The 15,989-nt window shown below is 33.8% G+C and overlaps 1 protein-coding gene across 2 annotated transcripts in view; it reads left to right on the top strand.

The window, feature by feature from the left end:
• Positions 1-13,612, top strand: part of LOC134647239 (dopamine receptor 2) — a 193,525-nt gene extending 179,913 nt beyond the window's left edge. Inside the window, exons 4-6 of one of the 2 annotated variants that reach the window (XR_010096815.1) lie at positions 9,424-9,508; positions 10,947-11,226; positions 12,940-13,612. Coding sequence is in view for 1 of the 2 variants with exons in the window: in XM_063501513.1 (XP_063357583.1) it covers positions 9,424-9,508; positions 12,940-12,999 (145 nt within the window). In the remaining variant the exon portion in view is untranslated. The remainder of the gene's footprint in view (positions 1-9,423; positions 9,509-10,946; positions 11,227-12,939) is intronic. The other variant, XM_063501513.1, reaches the window with a different exon arrangement.
• Positions 13,613-15,989: the final 2,377 nt, after the last annotated feature.

Below are 15,989 nucleotides of genomic sequence, written 5' to 3'. Positions count from 1 at the left end.
TTAAAAAAACCGGCCAAGTGCAAGTCAGACTCGCGCACGGAGGGTTCCGCACCATCAACAAAAAATAGAGCAAAACAAGCAAAAAAACGGTCACCCATCCAAGTACTGACCCCGCCCGACGTTGCTTAACTTCGGTCAAAAATCACGTTTGTTGTATGGGAGCCCCACTTAAATCTTTATTTTATTCTGTTTTTAGTATTTGTTGTTATAGCGGCAACAGAAATACATAATCTGTGAAAATTTCAACTGTCTAGCTATCACGGTTCGTGAGATACAGCCTGGTGACAGACGGACGGACGAACGGACGGACGGATGGACGGACGGACGGACGGACGGACAGCGGAGTCTTAGTAATAGGGTCCCGTATTTACCCTTTGGTACGGAACCCTAAAAACACGAAACGTAAGCTGTGCAACCGTTGGCATGAAGCGGACTAATTGTAAGTTAGCATCTTGCCCTCTTCTCTCCATTTTTTAATGTTTTAAGTACCTAACAAACTGTTGTCCAATATTCATAAAATATACTACCTACTTACGTTCTACACCGTGTTTTTAGGGTTCCGTAGCCAAATGGCAAAAAACGGAACCCTTATAGATTCGTCATGTCTGCCTGTCTGTCCGTCTGTCTGTCCGTCCGTATGTCACAGCCACTTTTCTCCGAAACTATAAGAACTATACTGTTGAATCAATTTTTAACATGCAGATTACGTCTGCGAGCGATATTCCAAATTTTATATTAAAGGAAAAATGGAAAAATTACGCTTCCGGCAGGACTTGAACCTGCAACCTCCGCAATCCGTGCGTTAGTTATACTGTTGAAACTTGGTAAGTAGATGTATTCTGTGAACCGCATTAAGATTTTCACACAAAAAATCAATAGAAAAAAAACAATAAAATTTTGGGGTTCCCCATACTTCGAACTGAAACTCAAAAATTTTTTTTTCATCAAACCCATACGTGTGGGGTATCTATGGATAGGTCTTCAAAAATGATATTGAGGTTTCTAATATCATTTTTTTCTAAACTGAATAGTTTGCGCGAGAAACACTTCCAAAGTGGTAAAATGTGTGTCCCCCCCTGTAACTTCTAAAATAAGAGAATGATAAAACAAAAAAAAAATATATCATGTACATTACCATGTAAACTTCCACGGAAAATTGGTTTGAACGAGATCTAGTAAGTAGTTTTTTTTTTATACGTCATAAATCGCCTAAATACGGAACCCTTCATGGGCGAGTCCGACTCGCACTTGGCCGCTTTTTTTGATTTCCGTTAATTTCAAGGGTGCATTCCTGACCTTAAATCAAGTAACTTTCTCAAAGACACCGATATTCTACTTAACTCCATTTCGGAGATAATCAATAATTTATTTTTTTCCTATAAGGCCTCTACAAGCGTGTACACTTGCCTTAGGGGTGGTTTACATATTGATTAGTGTTTAGAATGAGTTCATACAATTGCTACTAAACGTAAGTACAATCTCGGTCAATCGAAGTTCGAAATGACATTGATATGTCACAGATTTCAATTGTTTGGTTGAGTTAAATGTAATGCCCGTGTTACATCAACGCTATATGCTACATTTAATTACTTTTTAAACTTTTCTTTTTGTAAAAAATGCAAAAAAAATTTTTTTTTTTTACATTAACTATGCCATTTAGTTATCTTAAACGTACTTAACCATACCCCGAAGTTCACGGAATTCAATAAAAACATTGTGTATAATAGCTTTATATTTTTATAAAGAGCATTTTCTAGGGAATTTATTTAGTCAGTTCGATAATTTAATGCGTTATTTAATAAAACAAGAGAAGCCTTTTTATCGTTGTCCCACGCGGCACTTGTTTTGTTATGACTTAAAGATACCCCCCAAAATCTTCTTTGTCTATTGAATAACGATTAAATTAACTTTACGACGCAATAGTGCGGTTAGTTGGGCTTCTATCACCATTAAGTATGCACGCGGAAACAGTTTTATTTATGTAATAATCTCTTTCGATATATTTTGGTATGACTACAATGACATTTGTATGGACGCTTCATATGTTGGTACACAGTCAAAATAAAAATGTGTGTTTCATAATAATAGTTGCAAATATAGTGTTAAAATATATAGTAAAATAAATAAGTGAATCGGTTATATGGTGTAAGAAATTTCGCCAAAAAATATTATTGGCGACATTTGTATGGCGACATTTGTACGGCTATTTTGACCGTACAGATGTCGATTGTGGCATACAAATGTCGACATAGTGCCATACAAATGTCGAAAAGACGTCATACAAATGTCGTCAGGGTCTTACAAATGCCACAAAATTAATAAATAGTGACATAAACATTTTGATACTGCCATTCAATGTCGAAAAAATGCCATATACATGTCTAAAGCGCCTTAAAAATTGCTAAATAGTGCCATACAAATGTCGACCTTCAGACATCCATATCTAGCAAACTATAAAAAGTAGAGTGGTGCCTCGTACAGTATATTTTTTATGGTTAAGAATCCTTCCTAAATCGATGATTATAAATCAAATTTTCCAAATATAAAAAATTGCCATACAAATGTCGAAAAAACACCCTCTTCAAAAATTTACCCTTTAAGATCTGTTTTATCTTAAAGACTAAAATGTTGAATGGCTGGCCAACTAACCAACAATCGCTTTGTGTAAAATGTGGCCACTATTTGCCGTTTAGTTGGTACCTAAAACAAAAAATAAGCAAAATAAAATTATGTGACAAAGACCAAAAGTTGGGGATCAGTAGGACAACAATATTAATATGTTGGTTTATTAGAAAACACAATTACCTTAATCAGGGTGCCACTGGTCGGTCGACCCAGTCTTAAGTAGGTAGCTACTAATTTTGGCGTGGTATGAGCACTTTATTTCTATTTAGGTACATTAGAGGTAGTAGAGGTAAGTAGAACTAATGAATTGAAGGTAACTAGGCGAGTAAGCGTCGTATGTAAATACTCATTATCCACGAGCGAGCAGTGCCGTCTCAGGGCGATAGGCCGACGTTGATAGGGTTGTCACTAAACGTGATTAAAATATCCATGTAAATTTTCATGCCATTTACGAGTAGCTTATAAAAGCTTTTTTAATTATGGCACTATGTATATAGTCAGGATGTTCAAATCTTATTGTAAAGTATAATTATGAATAAACTTAAAATTTTAATAATAAATACGGATTTTTTGTTATGATTATCGTTATTCTATAATTATGATAGGTGTTAATATACCTACTCGTACAGTCACCTGCAATAATATGTTACACAACGAAGGCCGCAAAAATGTCTGACACGATCCTATTTGTAGATCCATAAGAGCGTATCACATATTTTTGCGGCCTTCGAAAAGTAACATATTCATGGGATTCATTAGGAATATGCGGTTATCGGAAATCATAATAATAAATGAATAAATAAATATTATAGGACGTAAAATAAAATAGATAACATACTTATACTAAAGAAAAAGTGACCAGATCCACCGAAAAAAAAAATATTCCACAAATATTTCATAAAAATAATTTGATTTGTTCCCTAGTAGGACGTATTTTACACATTACTTATAATATTTACATGCAATATAAAAGTAGACTTGAGTTCTGTAAAATTACTTACTACATTTTCAACCGATAATTGCTGATACATGCATTCGATAAGAACTAATTAACTTGTCTTGCTTAGATCTAGTATTCAAACTAATATTTATACTCACAAAAACAAAAAATTAAAAAAAAGTTTTATTTTTTAGGTGGGGTGGGTTTTACATGGTACTACAACAGTTGAAAGAATCTAGGTTGTTCATTATTAAATAAAACCTTAAGATTATCAAACATTAAACTGATATTAAGCTGTTGTACATATTCTGTAGTTAATTTTAATTTAATTACTAAGGTTTCATGTCATGTCAATTTGGAAAATAAAGATATTTGTATTTGTATTTGTATATTTTGAATTTATTGTTCTTTAGTTTTTAGATCACTTATTATTACCTAACAGTATACTAGAAATAGCGAACGAATTAAAATGTCTTAGTTTCATCATCATTTTTAATTGTTTGGTTGAGTTAATTGTAATGCCCGTTCTGCAATAGCGGAGCATTTAATTATTTTGAAAAACATTTTAAATAAAAATTACAAAAACTTCTGACGCCATTTAGTTTCTTTCAAACCACTTACTTGGCTAAACGCCGAAGTTAACGGAAAATATAAAAACTCCCTGTATTTACTATTACGTGGCAACCCTACCTAGGTTTTGCCTTTATTACTTAGTCTACTATTTACTGGGGTGTCGTTAATTTACCAGAATTCTCATTGACTCTATACCTACGTTAAAATCACGTCTCATTAGAATTAGACAATTTATTAAATGCAATTCATGTTTATTATTTAATTTAACTTTACTTCCATACTTACATATAAGAAACTCAAAATATTAAACAAATCCGTCATAAAATTAGATAACGTATAGATAATACGCTATTGAGAAGAAGCTACTTACTTACAAAGTATTAGGCTATTCTGCGTATGTTTTAAAGTAAGAATAGGAACCTAATAATGCTGCAAATTATTACTAACATCAAAGAGAATAGCGTGTATAAAGGGTTATTGTCGTAGTAAATTTTGCAGTCAGAATAAATTTACTGCCATCTTTCGACCCAGGATTAAAACTAAAAATGAAAATGAATAAAAATATTTATACACAGCTGCAGTCGTTGTGCACGACCTCAATTAAATATATGACATGAAATGAATAAAAAAATTGGGTAGGCTCTCAAATTTCTCATTAAATATTTAAATTATATTTAAGTATGTATGAATTAGAGACAGCTTTCCAAAATAACCGGACTGTACCTAAAAACTGTTACTAAGAAAAATAATTTTAAGATGATTTTTTTGTTAAATGTCCACGTTATGATCCTTATATGTAGTAAATCACGTAATTATTCAAAATTGTATTTTTTATGAAACAAAAAAAATAAACGTGCCTGTTCTCTTTTCATTTTTCATGAAAGGTGCGGACCTGCCGCGCTAACAGGATTAGGAGGAAAAAATATTGACACAATTTAAACATTCTTGTTAAATTTTAGGCCGCATTTTGCAATATGATTTTATTTTATTTTATTAGAAATGTAAAATTTATAAATTATAGAAACAATATGCAATGTTGTTTTCTACGTGACGAGTGAAAATGATACTTGCGATGGCAATATGACATACTCGTGACGTCAAAAGACGTTATTTAGAAAATTTGGGGGAAAATTAATAATTACGGCCATTTAATTTTACTAGCATAACATTGTTAATTAAAACAGCAGAATTTATCCTTCAGGGTGATGTTCTATATTCGTACAATACACATGTAAAAAACTTTAGAAAGAATTGAAAAATCCATCCTATTTATTCCATCTCCACCCTTATTTTATAAATTGGTACAGTAATACAAACTATGTAACTTGCCGACGCAAACGTATGTATTTACGGCCCAATTTTAACAATGTTTATAAGATGTCACAGCGATACGATACCGATCTGTCAGTGTCAAAAGTGTCGTTTTTGGTTGAAGAAATGTCGTTTTTGACACTGACAGATCGGTATCGTATCCCTGTGATATTTAATAAGCATTGTTCGAACTGGGCCGTCAGACTTGTTTAATGTATGTCGTGCAATTGATTAGACCGGTATTTCATGTGATGAATTCTAAAATGGCATTTCTTTCATTAATAAACGATCAAATTTTAATATGTATATACATTAATAATAATATCTGGGAGACCGACCTTTGCTCGGAAAACATATGTATAAAACTAGATCGAGTTTTCACCTCCGCAAATCCCCATATATTATAGAAAATTTAATCGAAATGGTGAGAGCCGTTTCGGAGATTCTCTAAATATATATATCATAATATCTGGGTGACCGATTTTTCGCCCCCGAAAACCCCCATATAACAAAAATTCATCGAAATCGTTAGAGCCGTTTCCGAAATATATATATAAATAAATATTCAAGACTTGCTCGTTAAAGGATATAAGAATATAGAAAAAATATATAATATACTTACATGTCAGTACAAACCTACTAAATATTTTTTTTAACTTGCGATATCTTCATTCCAAATGTAAATTACATTACTCCAATATATGTGTTTTATTTTATTGATACGATTATACTTTCCTATATAAGTATTATTCACAAAACATGGTCGGTTGTCGCGAGTTTCGGGACAATGTAATCAAGCAAGAGTAAACCAAGAAGAATTAATGTACCTCGACAACAAATCATAAATTAATGAAAACAAATTGTGTCGACTTTGTCTCGAGTCGCTGGTAACGAACCGACTTAATTCAACAACAGCTATGTTTGGGCGAATTATAAAATCGTATCGTAAAGTCTATTACGAGTAAATACAGTGTGAAAAATCTTTGACTGCAGTTGTTTTATTTAAAAAAAACAACGGGAGTGCAGACCGAAGTGAAAACTCAATGACTAGTCCAAAATGTCTGCAGCACTATGTATAATTGTCCCATCCTCCTTTCTATTGAAAAACTTTAGTTCCGAAATTGCTGGCCAGTGAGCTTAAATTTGTAGCGTTAATTGTTTATAATTCGAATAGAAATTGTAAAGTTACCTTGCAGACCTCGCATCTAAATATATTTGGTCATGATATTTTGTTTTATTCACCAGTACTAGAGTTCACTTTTATTTGCGATTTCATCAAGATGTAGCTTTATTGAATTATATTTGAGTGACATAAAGTTAGAATGTAACTGTGAGATCCTCGTATTTCAGCCCGTACAAGATTAGAACCTTTTTCATGTAATGTCACTGAGTTTTTCTTTATTGATTTAAATGCCATCTAAATGAGTGGCCATCTAAACCTTACGGTCACGTGATCGCCTTACGGTCACGTGATCGCCTTACGCTGTCTCGAGTTTATCATTTATTCCCACCTTAAAAAGTGCCCAGCGCCGCTAAAGAAGTTTTCACTTGAATGTTGAAGAATGTTCCTTCAAGTAAAATTAGCTACTTAAGGTTTTAAGGCAATTTCCCTCAAAATCATCATTTAAAAGTCAATTTTACCAGCAAACATAACAAAACAACTCAAAATTTGTATTTGATTACTTTGCTTCACATGTGAATAAAATGCAACTTTTTTATCAGAGTTTGAATAGTCAAGTGAGCCTTTACCAGCTGGTGTGGTGAAATAGTTATTTGTTTTACAAGGGGGCAAAGTTGTTGTTTAACCGCTCGTGCTAGTATTGATACCCGAGCAAGCGAAAGATTTCAAAATTGAACCACGAGCGTAGCGAGTGGTTCGAAAAATAGAATGTTGAGCGTTGCGAGGGTTTCAAAGCACGAGGGTTAAACAAAATTTGCCCCCGAGTGAAACACAACATTTTTCACCACACCAACCCGAAGCAAATATTAAATATAAATATAAAACAAAATCAAACCAAATCAAATCCAAATGAATGTTATTAAATATTTATCATCCAAAATCATCATTTAAAAGTAAATTCTACCAGCAAACATAGGAAAACAACTCAAAATTTGCATTTGATTACTTTGCCTCACATGTGAATAAAATGCAACTTTGCTATCAGTTTTTGAAGTGCAAAGTAAGCCTTTCCGAGCTGGTGTGGTAAAAATAACTATAATATAAGCTTAATTTTTATCCTTAATAAACACTACTTTTATAAATCGTTCCCATTGGCAACGCAGGAAAACTCATTCACGATAAGTATGAATCAATGCTTGAGTTATCTAATTGATCTCAACCTCGGTAAGCGATTTATCTTAATTCAACCGCTGTAGTAAAGTCATTAATAGGTTAAATACCGTCATTTTAGGAGCACTCGGCCAGAACGAGTGGATATAAATGTTTAAGTAGCACAGCATTAAAGCTTTATCGAATTTCCCAAAGTCTATTGAAAAGGGAAAAGGAATTACAATGCTAATGGAGTCTTTGCCTTACGGCCAACTTCAATTTCTTCCTTGATGATATTTCCAAATGAATCTGATGGAAGTTTCTCTTATCGCCGTGATTTTGGAAGGCTAATCAACACGGTAACCTTTTAAATGCTTTGTTAGCGCTCAGGCCCCGAGATGGGAATTATAAACCATTTCCTTATCTAAAAATGAACTTAGCGGATTTCATTTTCATAAGATGATGACAACAAGTTACAAGAACAAGTTACATTGTTTAAATTACTTATGTTAAACAACTATATTTTATAAATAATAACAATTGGTATATATGTACAAACAAATCAAGTTCCTCGCTCAATTTTACTCTATACAAAAATTACTACTTGGAATTAGAACCTGAGGCCCGTTTCGTCAGCTTATAACTTGTAACCTCCTTATTCATAAAACTCTACAATCTTCAATTAGTTAATTTGCCTATGCTTTATTCATTAATTACACACAAGTACGTAAGTCAAATCAAAACTGGCAGATTATGACAAACGATTAGCTAATTGAGGCTTGTAGCTTAAAAAGAGGATTTCGCTCGTGTTACTTTACAATTTTTTGTTAATTTATTTCACGAAATATTACCATAAGCCATAAGTACGTAAATTACGCGTAGGTATGTCTTATGAAAGATATGAAGATAAGTACATATGTAACTAAAGCCCTTGCTACACGGTCGCCGACAAGCCCCCAGACCGCGTGGCCTTGGTCCGTCCCGGACCGTGTAGACAGTTGTTTCCAACAAAATTAGACCAAAACTGATCAAGGTCAGACCAAGGTCAGACGGTTAGAAGGCTTGTCGGCGACCGTGTAGCAAGGGCTTATATATGTAACGAGAAATTACGTAGGACAAACACTTGGTGCATTGTGCGGGACTGTACTTAATTTCTGGTCACTTTTTCTTAAGTACATATATGACATCTACTACAGTCTTATAATACAGATAAATTTCACACATGTAAAAATACCAATAGAGTTAAATACCGCATGATAAACACTCTTTTACAAAAGTCATTCGTCTATTTTTAAGTCAGAATTGTGTCTTTAATATAGGTAAGATTAAAATATCCAATCAGTGGAAATAAGGAGCCAACATCACCTATTATATAGTTTACCTAGTTCTAACATCGGTATCTAGAGCAGATTATGATCGTAACTTAAAGGACCAATACCTACAAATTCCTCGTCCACAACACAATCTGTCGACTGCTGCAATGCAATGACCACATTGACCACTGTCCATAGATTTGACTGCTCAATATTAAAGACTAATGATGACATTCCCGCTGTACTCTAATTTCAAATTCTAAAAGTACAGCAATCATAAATTTATACTAAATACAACATAACATATATCTGCGAATGAATTTGTTATTTGGACTAATAGGTAGGTAGATGTCATAAAATAACTTGACAAAGAGACCACTTGTTTGTTACAGAGCTTTCCTAAGGATCTTATGCGTGTGTTGCCCGCGCAAGCTACGGCGGAAGTACCAGCCCCAACTGCGCTCCAAACAGTCACAGGTACAAATCCTCCTTATTACTTTACACCTATTTGTTCCGTTTAAAAATATAACCCTATACAACCAGAAGCAATATAAAACAGTCCACTTTGTGTGAAAACTTATAACGTAAGTCAATGAATAAATATTAGATTTCTCGAGTTCCAGACGTACAGAACCTTAAATAATAAATTCACAAAGTTTAAAATACAATTTTGAATGTAACATACAAAATATTTGTACCACGCCTAATAAACCACGCCTATCATTTTCCTGGTGTATTTTTAAAGCGTTCAAGCGTTTATGTTATGTATAATAAATCGGTTAAGGCATTCTGAAGTTATCGTGGAATAAAGAAACTCACATAAATACTTAAATATATACATACAAACATGAACGCTGAAAACAATACACTCTTTTTGTTTGGGCAGTCGTGTAAAAAGGAAAAAAACAGAACCCTTATAGGATCACATTCTGGTCTGTTCGTCCGTCCGTCTGTCTGTCAAGACCCTTTATCTCGAGAACGCGTGAAGGTATCGAGTTGAAATTAAAATCATATACATACTCAGGGCTACAGTCCTTCGAAACTGTGAAAAAATCAAACTTCTAAGTTAACGTAAAAAAAGATACGGCAGTTTATGCCGCAGAATACGTATATTTCGACACTCTCAAGGGAATCAAAATTTATAGGGTACTTCCCGTTGATCTAGAACTATGAAATTTGGCAAGTAATATCGTCTTACACTACAAGGAAAAATCTGAAAACTATAAATTTGTAATAAAATAAAATATTTATAAGAAATAAGTCACATTTGTACGTAACCCTCGTTGGGCGAGTCCGACTTGTACTTGTCCGGTTTTTTTATTCTACAACGCAATATTATGAAGAACGTGATTTTTTAATCTTCGATGAAAATGACCATTCAACTGGACACGCAGATTAAGTAAACGCTAATCCCATTTAGATTGACATCGAGTTACAGTTCAAGGTACCTAATTATGAAAATTTTCATCAATATTTATTCATTTTGCTTCAGTTTTTTCAATCATTTCGATTGCATATACAAATACACAATTATGAAAATGTAAGATTAAAGAAACCTTATAAAAAGTAGACGGTAAAAAGTTCTTATAAAATTATTGAAAATAATAAAAATTGTTGAATTATTGAATATAATAAAATGAAATTTATTTTTAGAAGACCTTGATGAACAAACGTTTAAGTTATGCTCAAAAATATGATTTAAGTACACCGAAATAGGGCAATTTGACTTTATTCTTTGGATCTGGGTGCAGATTGTTTGAAGTGGCATTTAACGTTTCATACAATTTTACCACTCCTGAAACTTAAAACGACTGCTGCCACCGTCGAAGATAAGCATACGAGTATGTTTAATCAACTTTATGATAAGTTGCAAATTCATAAGCTTTTTACTTAGATCTTATTGTTTTACTTTCAGTTCCGCTCAACTCGTCGCTATTACTCATCGAGCGAACTAACCGGGATTCAGCAAATTAGACAAAACTCCTGCGAACAAACTTACATATAGCGACTCTGCTTCACTCTATACAATCTACATTTCTCCTTCAGATTTCCAAGTGCCTTGTTGAGATTTTTTCTATTCTTTGTCTAACTTTGCTTAAATTAGATTTCTATAAAAGAATAATTGAAGACAAACAAGTAAACTTTACTCAGTGAGTTTTCTGAGAAAAAACTTCATCATAACAGATGTTGTAGAGGTACGTGTGGGTTTTGTATAACTTAACAAGTTGCACTATGATCTTATGACCGAGCATTTATTATATCTTCCGCTGAAATAACATTGGGTTACAGTACATGTAACTTTCCGTTCGTATTTACTTTATGTGAACTGGCTGAAATGTAACTTATTTTACAAAAAATTGACTAGGTATAAAAAAAGCATCATTTAAAAATCAATTCGCAAGCGGATTGTACATTTTACTTAAAATTTGAAGTACGTACCAATAGAGAGACGGTATTTTTGACTGCCTACTCTTAACAGAAAGATCACATATTAGATTATTTTCAAACAACTCAATCTGTTATACATATGATTATTTCAGAAAGAATATAATAAATGCATGAACTTGCTACAGTGTATCCCTCGCCTCGCCTGTAAACGTCGTGTTCTTAACCTATGTGCACTTGTTTTTTTCAAACTCAACATTCCTCTCTGCAATTCTGTTTCCCACTAAGCCACTGTTTCAAATTGTGATGTACCCGTTGTCCTCAGCATCGCATGCTCGTCACGAATTTAACATCAACTAACACTATTTCCTCGAGCAATATGTTTTTATTTCATCAGTAATCTTAATGTCCTTTGTATTGTTAAGCTTCCATTTAAAATTACAATTGGGGCAAGTTTTCTTTGCAGCTATTTTAAGAGCTTCCCACATGTGATTTCTGAACTTTCGTTTTATCATCGGATGGTATTTCACAAATTAATACATCATGAGTGCAACAACAACAGTAGAGCAGTTTTTTTTTTCACTCGTAGTTAACTAGTTATCAATTAAAAATACCTACTTACTGCTGTATTTTATGGGTCAGGTTACCCAGCGAAATTAGTTGATTTAACCTGTGCGCTGTTACATCACGGCATTGTGACGCGCAGTAAGCCCTTAGGTCTTTGGGATCTCGTATCAGTGAATTACGTCACCATAGATTAACGGGCTCATGGCAAACATGGCTTAGCTTCCTTGGAACTTACGTTAAATGTTTACCCGAAAGTTCGATAATGCGGACCTGGGTAAAATAAACGACAATTCAATATTTTTAAAGGAAACTTTTTCATTACACTTAGATCTTTCTAAGTGTAATGAAAAAGTTTCAACCTAAACATAAAGTACTTTAATCAGAGTGAAATCAATTAATTAATCAGATTTCCAACCTCAAACAATTCCACATAATATTATGCCTCATCAATTCATTATTGTTGTAAATGGCGCTATTCATTATTTTTCATTTTAGTTTTGAGCATATGAAAATTTTCATCTACAATTTTGCCACTAATAGTAGCTAATACAGCCTAAGGATTAATTTTTGATACATTGTGAAATACTTAACGCACTACGTAAATTGCCATTGGCCATAGAAAATATAAATAAAAGATTTGATGGTGTTTAAAATAAATAAAGAGTTTTATAGAGAAAAAGACTCTTCTCTGCTTAAATGCTAATAATAATTTTTCAACAGTGTTAATAGACGGCGCATGTCGTATATTTTACGTGTTTAATTTTAATAGTTACCTGCGAATGGTTTTAATATGTTATGAGTGTCGCTTTTCAAATTCTCTGAATGAAAAGGATTGCGTACCATTATGAAAGATTAATCATTAATTTAGGTAACTGAAGGCAATCTAGACTGAAGGTCTTCGGGGGAATCATACCTAACTTTGACGATTGATAAGCAATATGTGTTTCGTGTTGCAGTATCCAGTATCAACAATGATGTACTCGTCGGTGTCGCAGCACGAGATGTGTCGCTTGTGACGACAGGCGCGCGCGGGCACATGCCGGCCGCCGCGCGCGCGCTGCTCCTGATGCCGGGACCCGTTGGAGGCGCGCCCGCGCTCCAACAGACGCCACTCGAGACACCACCCCGACTCATTTCGCATGAGGACTTTGGAACATTCCTTCGATAATCCCATACCGTGCGTGGAACGCAACGTGTGCCCGGACACTGTGCCCTACTGTCCGGACTCTGAGTCCAGTGAAGTGAGCCTGGAGGGTGACAGTCGGCATCAGTCGTTTAAACGAAACGTGACTAAGAAAGTCACCTACCAAACCAAAGCAGAAGTGATCTCAAGTTAAAAAAATATATATTGTGATTTGATTGAATGTGAATCCTCTAAATGTGCTTACGCTTTATTTAAAAGGTGATGGATTGTTTATTTATTGTAAATATGTCGATTATAAAAGCCAGATTCTATCAATTAGTTACTATCTGCCACTTTTTAAATGACGCTATAGTTTCAAAGATAACTTAGTTATCTAGTAATACATAAGAATAATAATTATATGGTTGTATACCTTTCTAGTCATTCTAAGATCGAATCTTTTGTTCTTGTCGTAAACCTCAACTTTACCTTAACAATTTTATTCAATTGATCCGCCGAAGTGAATTTTGAATCGTCAAACAGATTAATAAGAAATCGATATTGTTTCCGTTAAACTAAACCAAACCTGAATTCGTATGGTATCGTAGTGGTTCACAATAAGAACAGACCGACCGATGTTTATTCGGTAATATGAATTTTCAATCAGGAGCTGTGATTTACTGATTAGCTATGTATATAACACTTCATGTACATATTGTATTTAATATGTTACTGTATGCGTACCTGGACGACTTTTTGTAATATTAACCGTAACCATCGAGTGATGGGTAGTTGAAACCGAAATCAAAGATTCAACCGGCTCTATACAGTAGGTTATTTCGTATAATGAATATCGGGAAGTAATACGCTTTCATATAACTGTACCTATACAGGGTGACACTTAAGACGTAATACAAAATATGTTTTTCGAACTCATTTTCCTGGTGTTATAAGCCCCTGCTAGGTTTCCTGTTGTTAAAGTAATCATTAACATTAACATCATTGGTTTAAGTTTATCTCTAATTTTTAGGCTCAGTATGGTTACCCTACCTACTTAAAATGGAAAAAAGTTTAGAACCACTTTCGTAGTAAACACTCACCTTTTTTGATTATCTCGACCGATAATTTATGAATAAAATGCGTTTGACACATTATTGAAATCGCTTGTCATAACAAATTTTGGTTAGCCTGTCATTGTAGCGAACTCGTGTTATTAAATGAATAATGCCTCCTCCATATCCATTTACAAATATCCAGCGAGTTGTCATGGCAGAAATGTACGCAGCACGCGGAGTACGATGCGGACGCAAGCACTTTTTCACGAACGGTGCAGAGTGCCCAATTACAACACGGCAATTGATCAACTCCTACATACTCGTACAAAATCTGAGAGACCATGGGCAATTTACAATCCCAGTTCATGCCCAACGTAGAGGTCGACGCCCAAGATACTCGAAGGCGTTTCGAACACAGGTGCTTAGGTATTTTATCCGACACCCAGAAGACAGAATCTGTATGGGACTCCAGCACATTTTTCTTTGCGGGTACGAAATTACCTTGACCAAACCTTTCTTGGATAGGAAGTTCTGAATGCCAACCAGTTTGTACTTGGTAGAATGAGTCAGGAGGAATCTTCGACGTCGTGCAGAATAATGTGAAGCGCAAGTTGGTTTTCACTTCGAACATTTGTTGAAATACATCTAAACTTTGGATTTTTCTGATTTAGCAATAAAATCTTTTAAACAAGTACCTACTTATCGCTAATTATTACATTATTAGACATAATGTACAAAATAATGTTACTCAAGAGCAACAATAAGTTTTTGGCAAAAATTTCATTTTTGGTACAAGCTTTTATCGCTGACTGTACTTTTCTTACGACAGACAACTAATACTCATCGAGACAATTCTAAAAACCCCTAACACAATTAGGTTGCGTTGTTTCATTACAGAGTTCCTATGGCCACCTCCTGTCTCCATCATCAGATCAGCTCGATGGTACCATAATATTGCACTGTCACCCGACTTACATGTGTATGCAAAATTTCAGCTCAATCGGAAACCGGGAAGTGGATCAAATTTAACTTGCAAGATTCCATTACATAGTTACATACAGGTCGACCTAATAAAAGCTTGTTAAAAACGGTCTCCTTTTATGAGAATCACCATAAAAAGTTACCCATTTCCATTGCTTTCGAGTGTACATCATATGAGTGTAGTTTTATGTTTTAAATGTCAGAATTAGTTAACATGACAAATAGGTGCCACACGACAGTGTGTCCACAATTCGAGATTTTAATTAATTATTTTGTTAGAAAATTAATAAAAATAATTTTGATTAACTTTAATAACTGAGTTAGTGCATCGTGTTCTCGATCTTCAATTAAGTCAGAATTACTTATTTTGTATTACGTCTTGGGTGTCACCCTTTATACCTAATGTAAATAATCATAAATAAATATGTACATTCCAAATACTCTTATTAGCAATACGTCAATTAATGGATGTTTGTTTACTTAATTATTGCTAACCTCAGAGGTAATGCATATTTATATAACGCATATATTATTATTAAACAATATGGAGGTCTAATTAATATGTTTTAATAAATATGGAAGGTAATTTATGGTTATTTATGGATCATATATGAAGTGACGCAATTCCTTACCTAGTAATATAAATGATATGTGTTAATTGTTTGTAATAGGTAAGTATAAATCGAAAAAGTCATATATGTCATAGTATAAATTACCCAAATAGTAGCATTAATGACCTAAATTTCGAGTTCGTAATATTCTTTTGCTCAAATTATTTTACATTCGAAACACACTGAAATAGATCAAACATTTTATGAGAGCCCAGCGGTCTAGACAGAGCGCACTC

Source organism: Cydia amplana, chromosome 1 (genome assembly GCF_948474715.1).
Source record: "Cydia amplana chromosome 1, ilCydAmpl1.1, whole genome shotgun sequence".
Lineage (NCBI taxonomy): Eukaryota > Metazoa > Arthropoda > Insecta > Lepidoptera > Tortricidae > Cydia > Cydia amplana.
The sequence above is the reverse complement of the archived record's forward strand: the minus strand, read 5'-3'. Positions and strand labels throughout refer to the sequence as shown.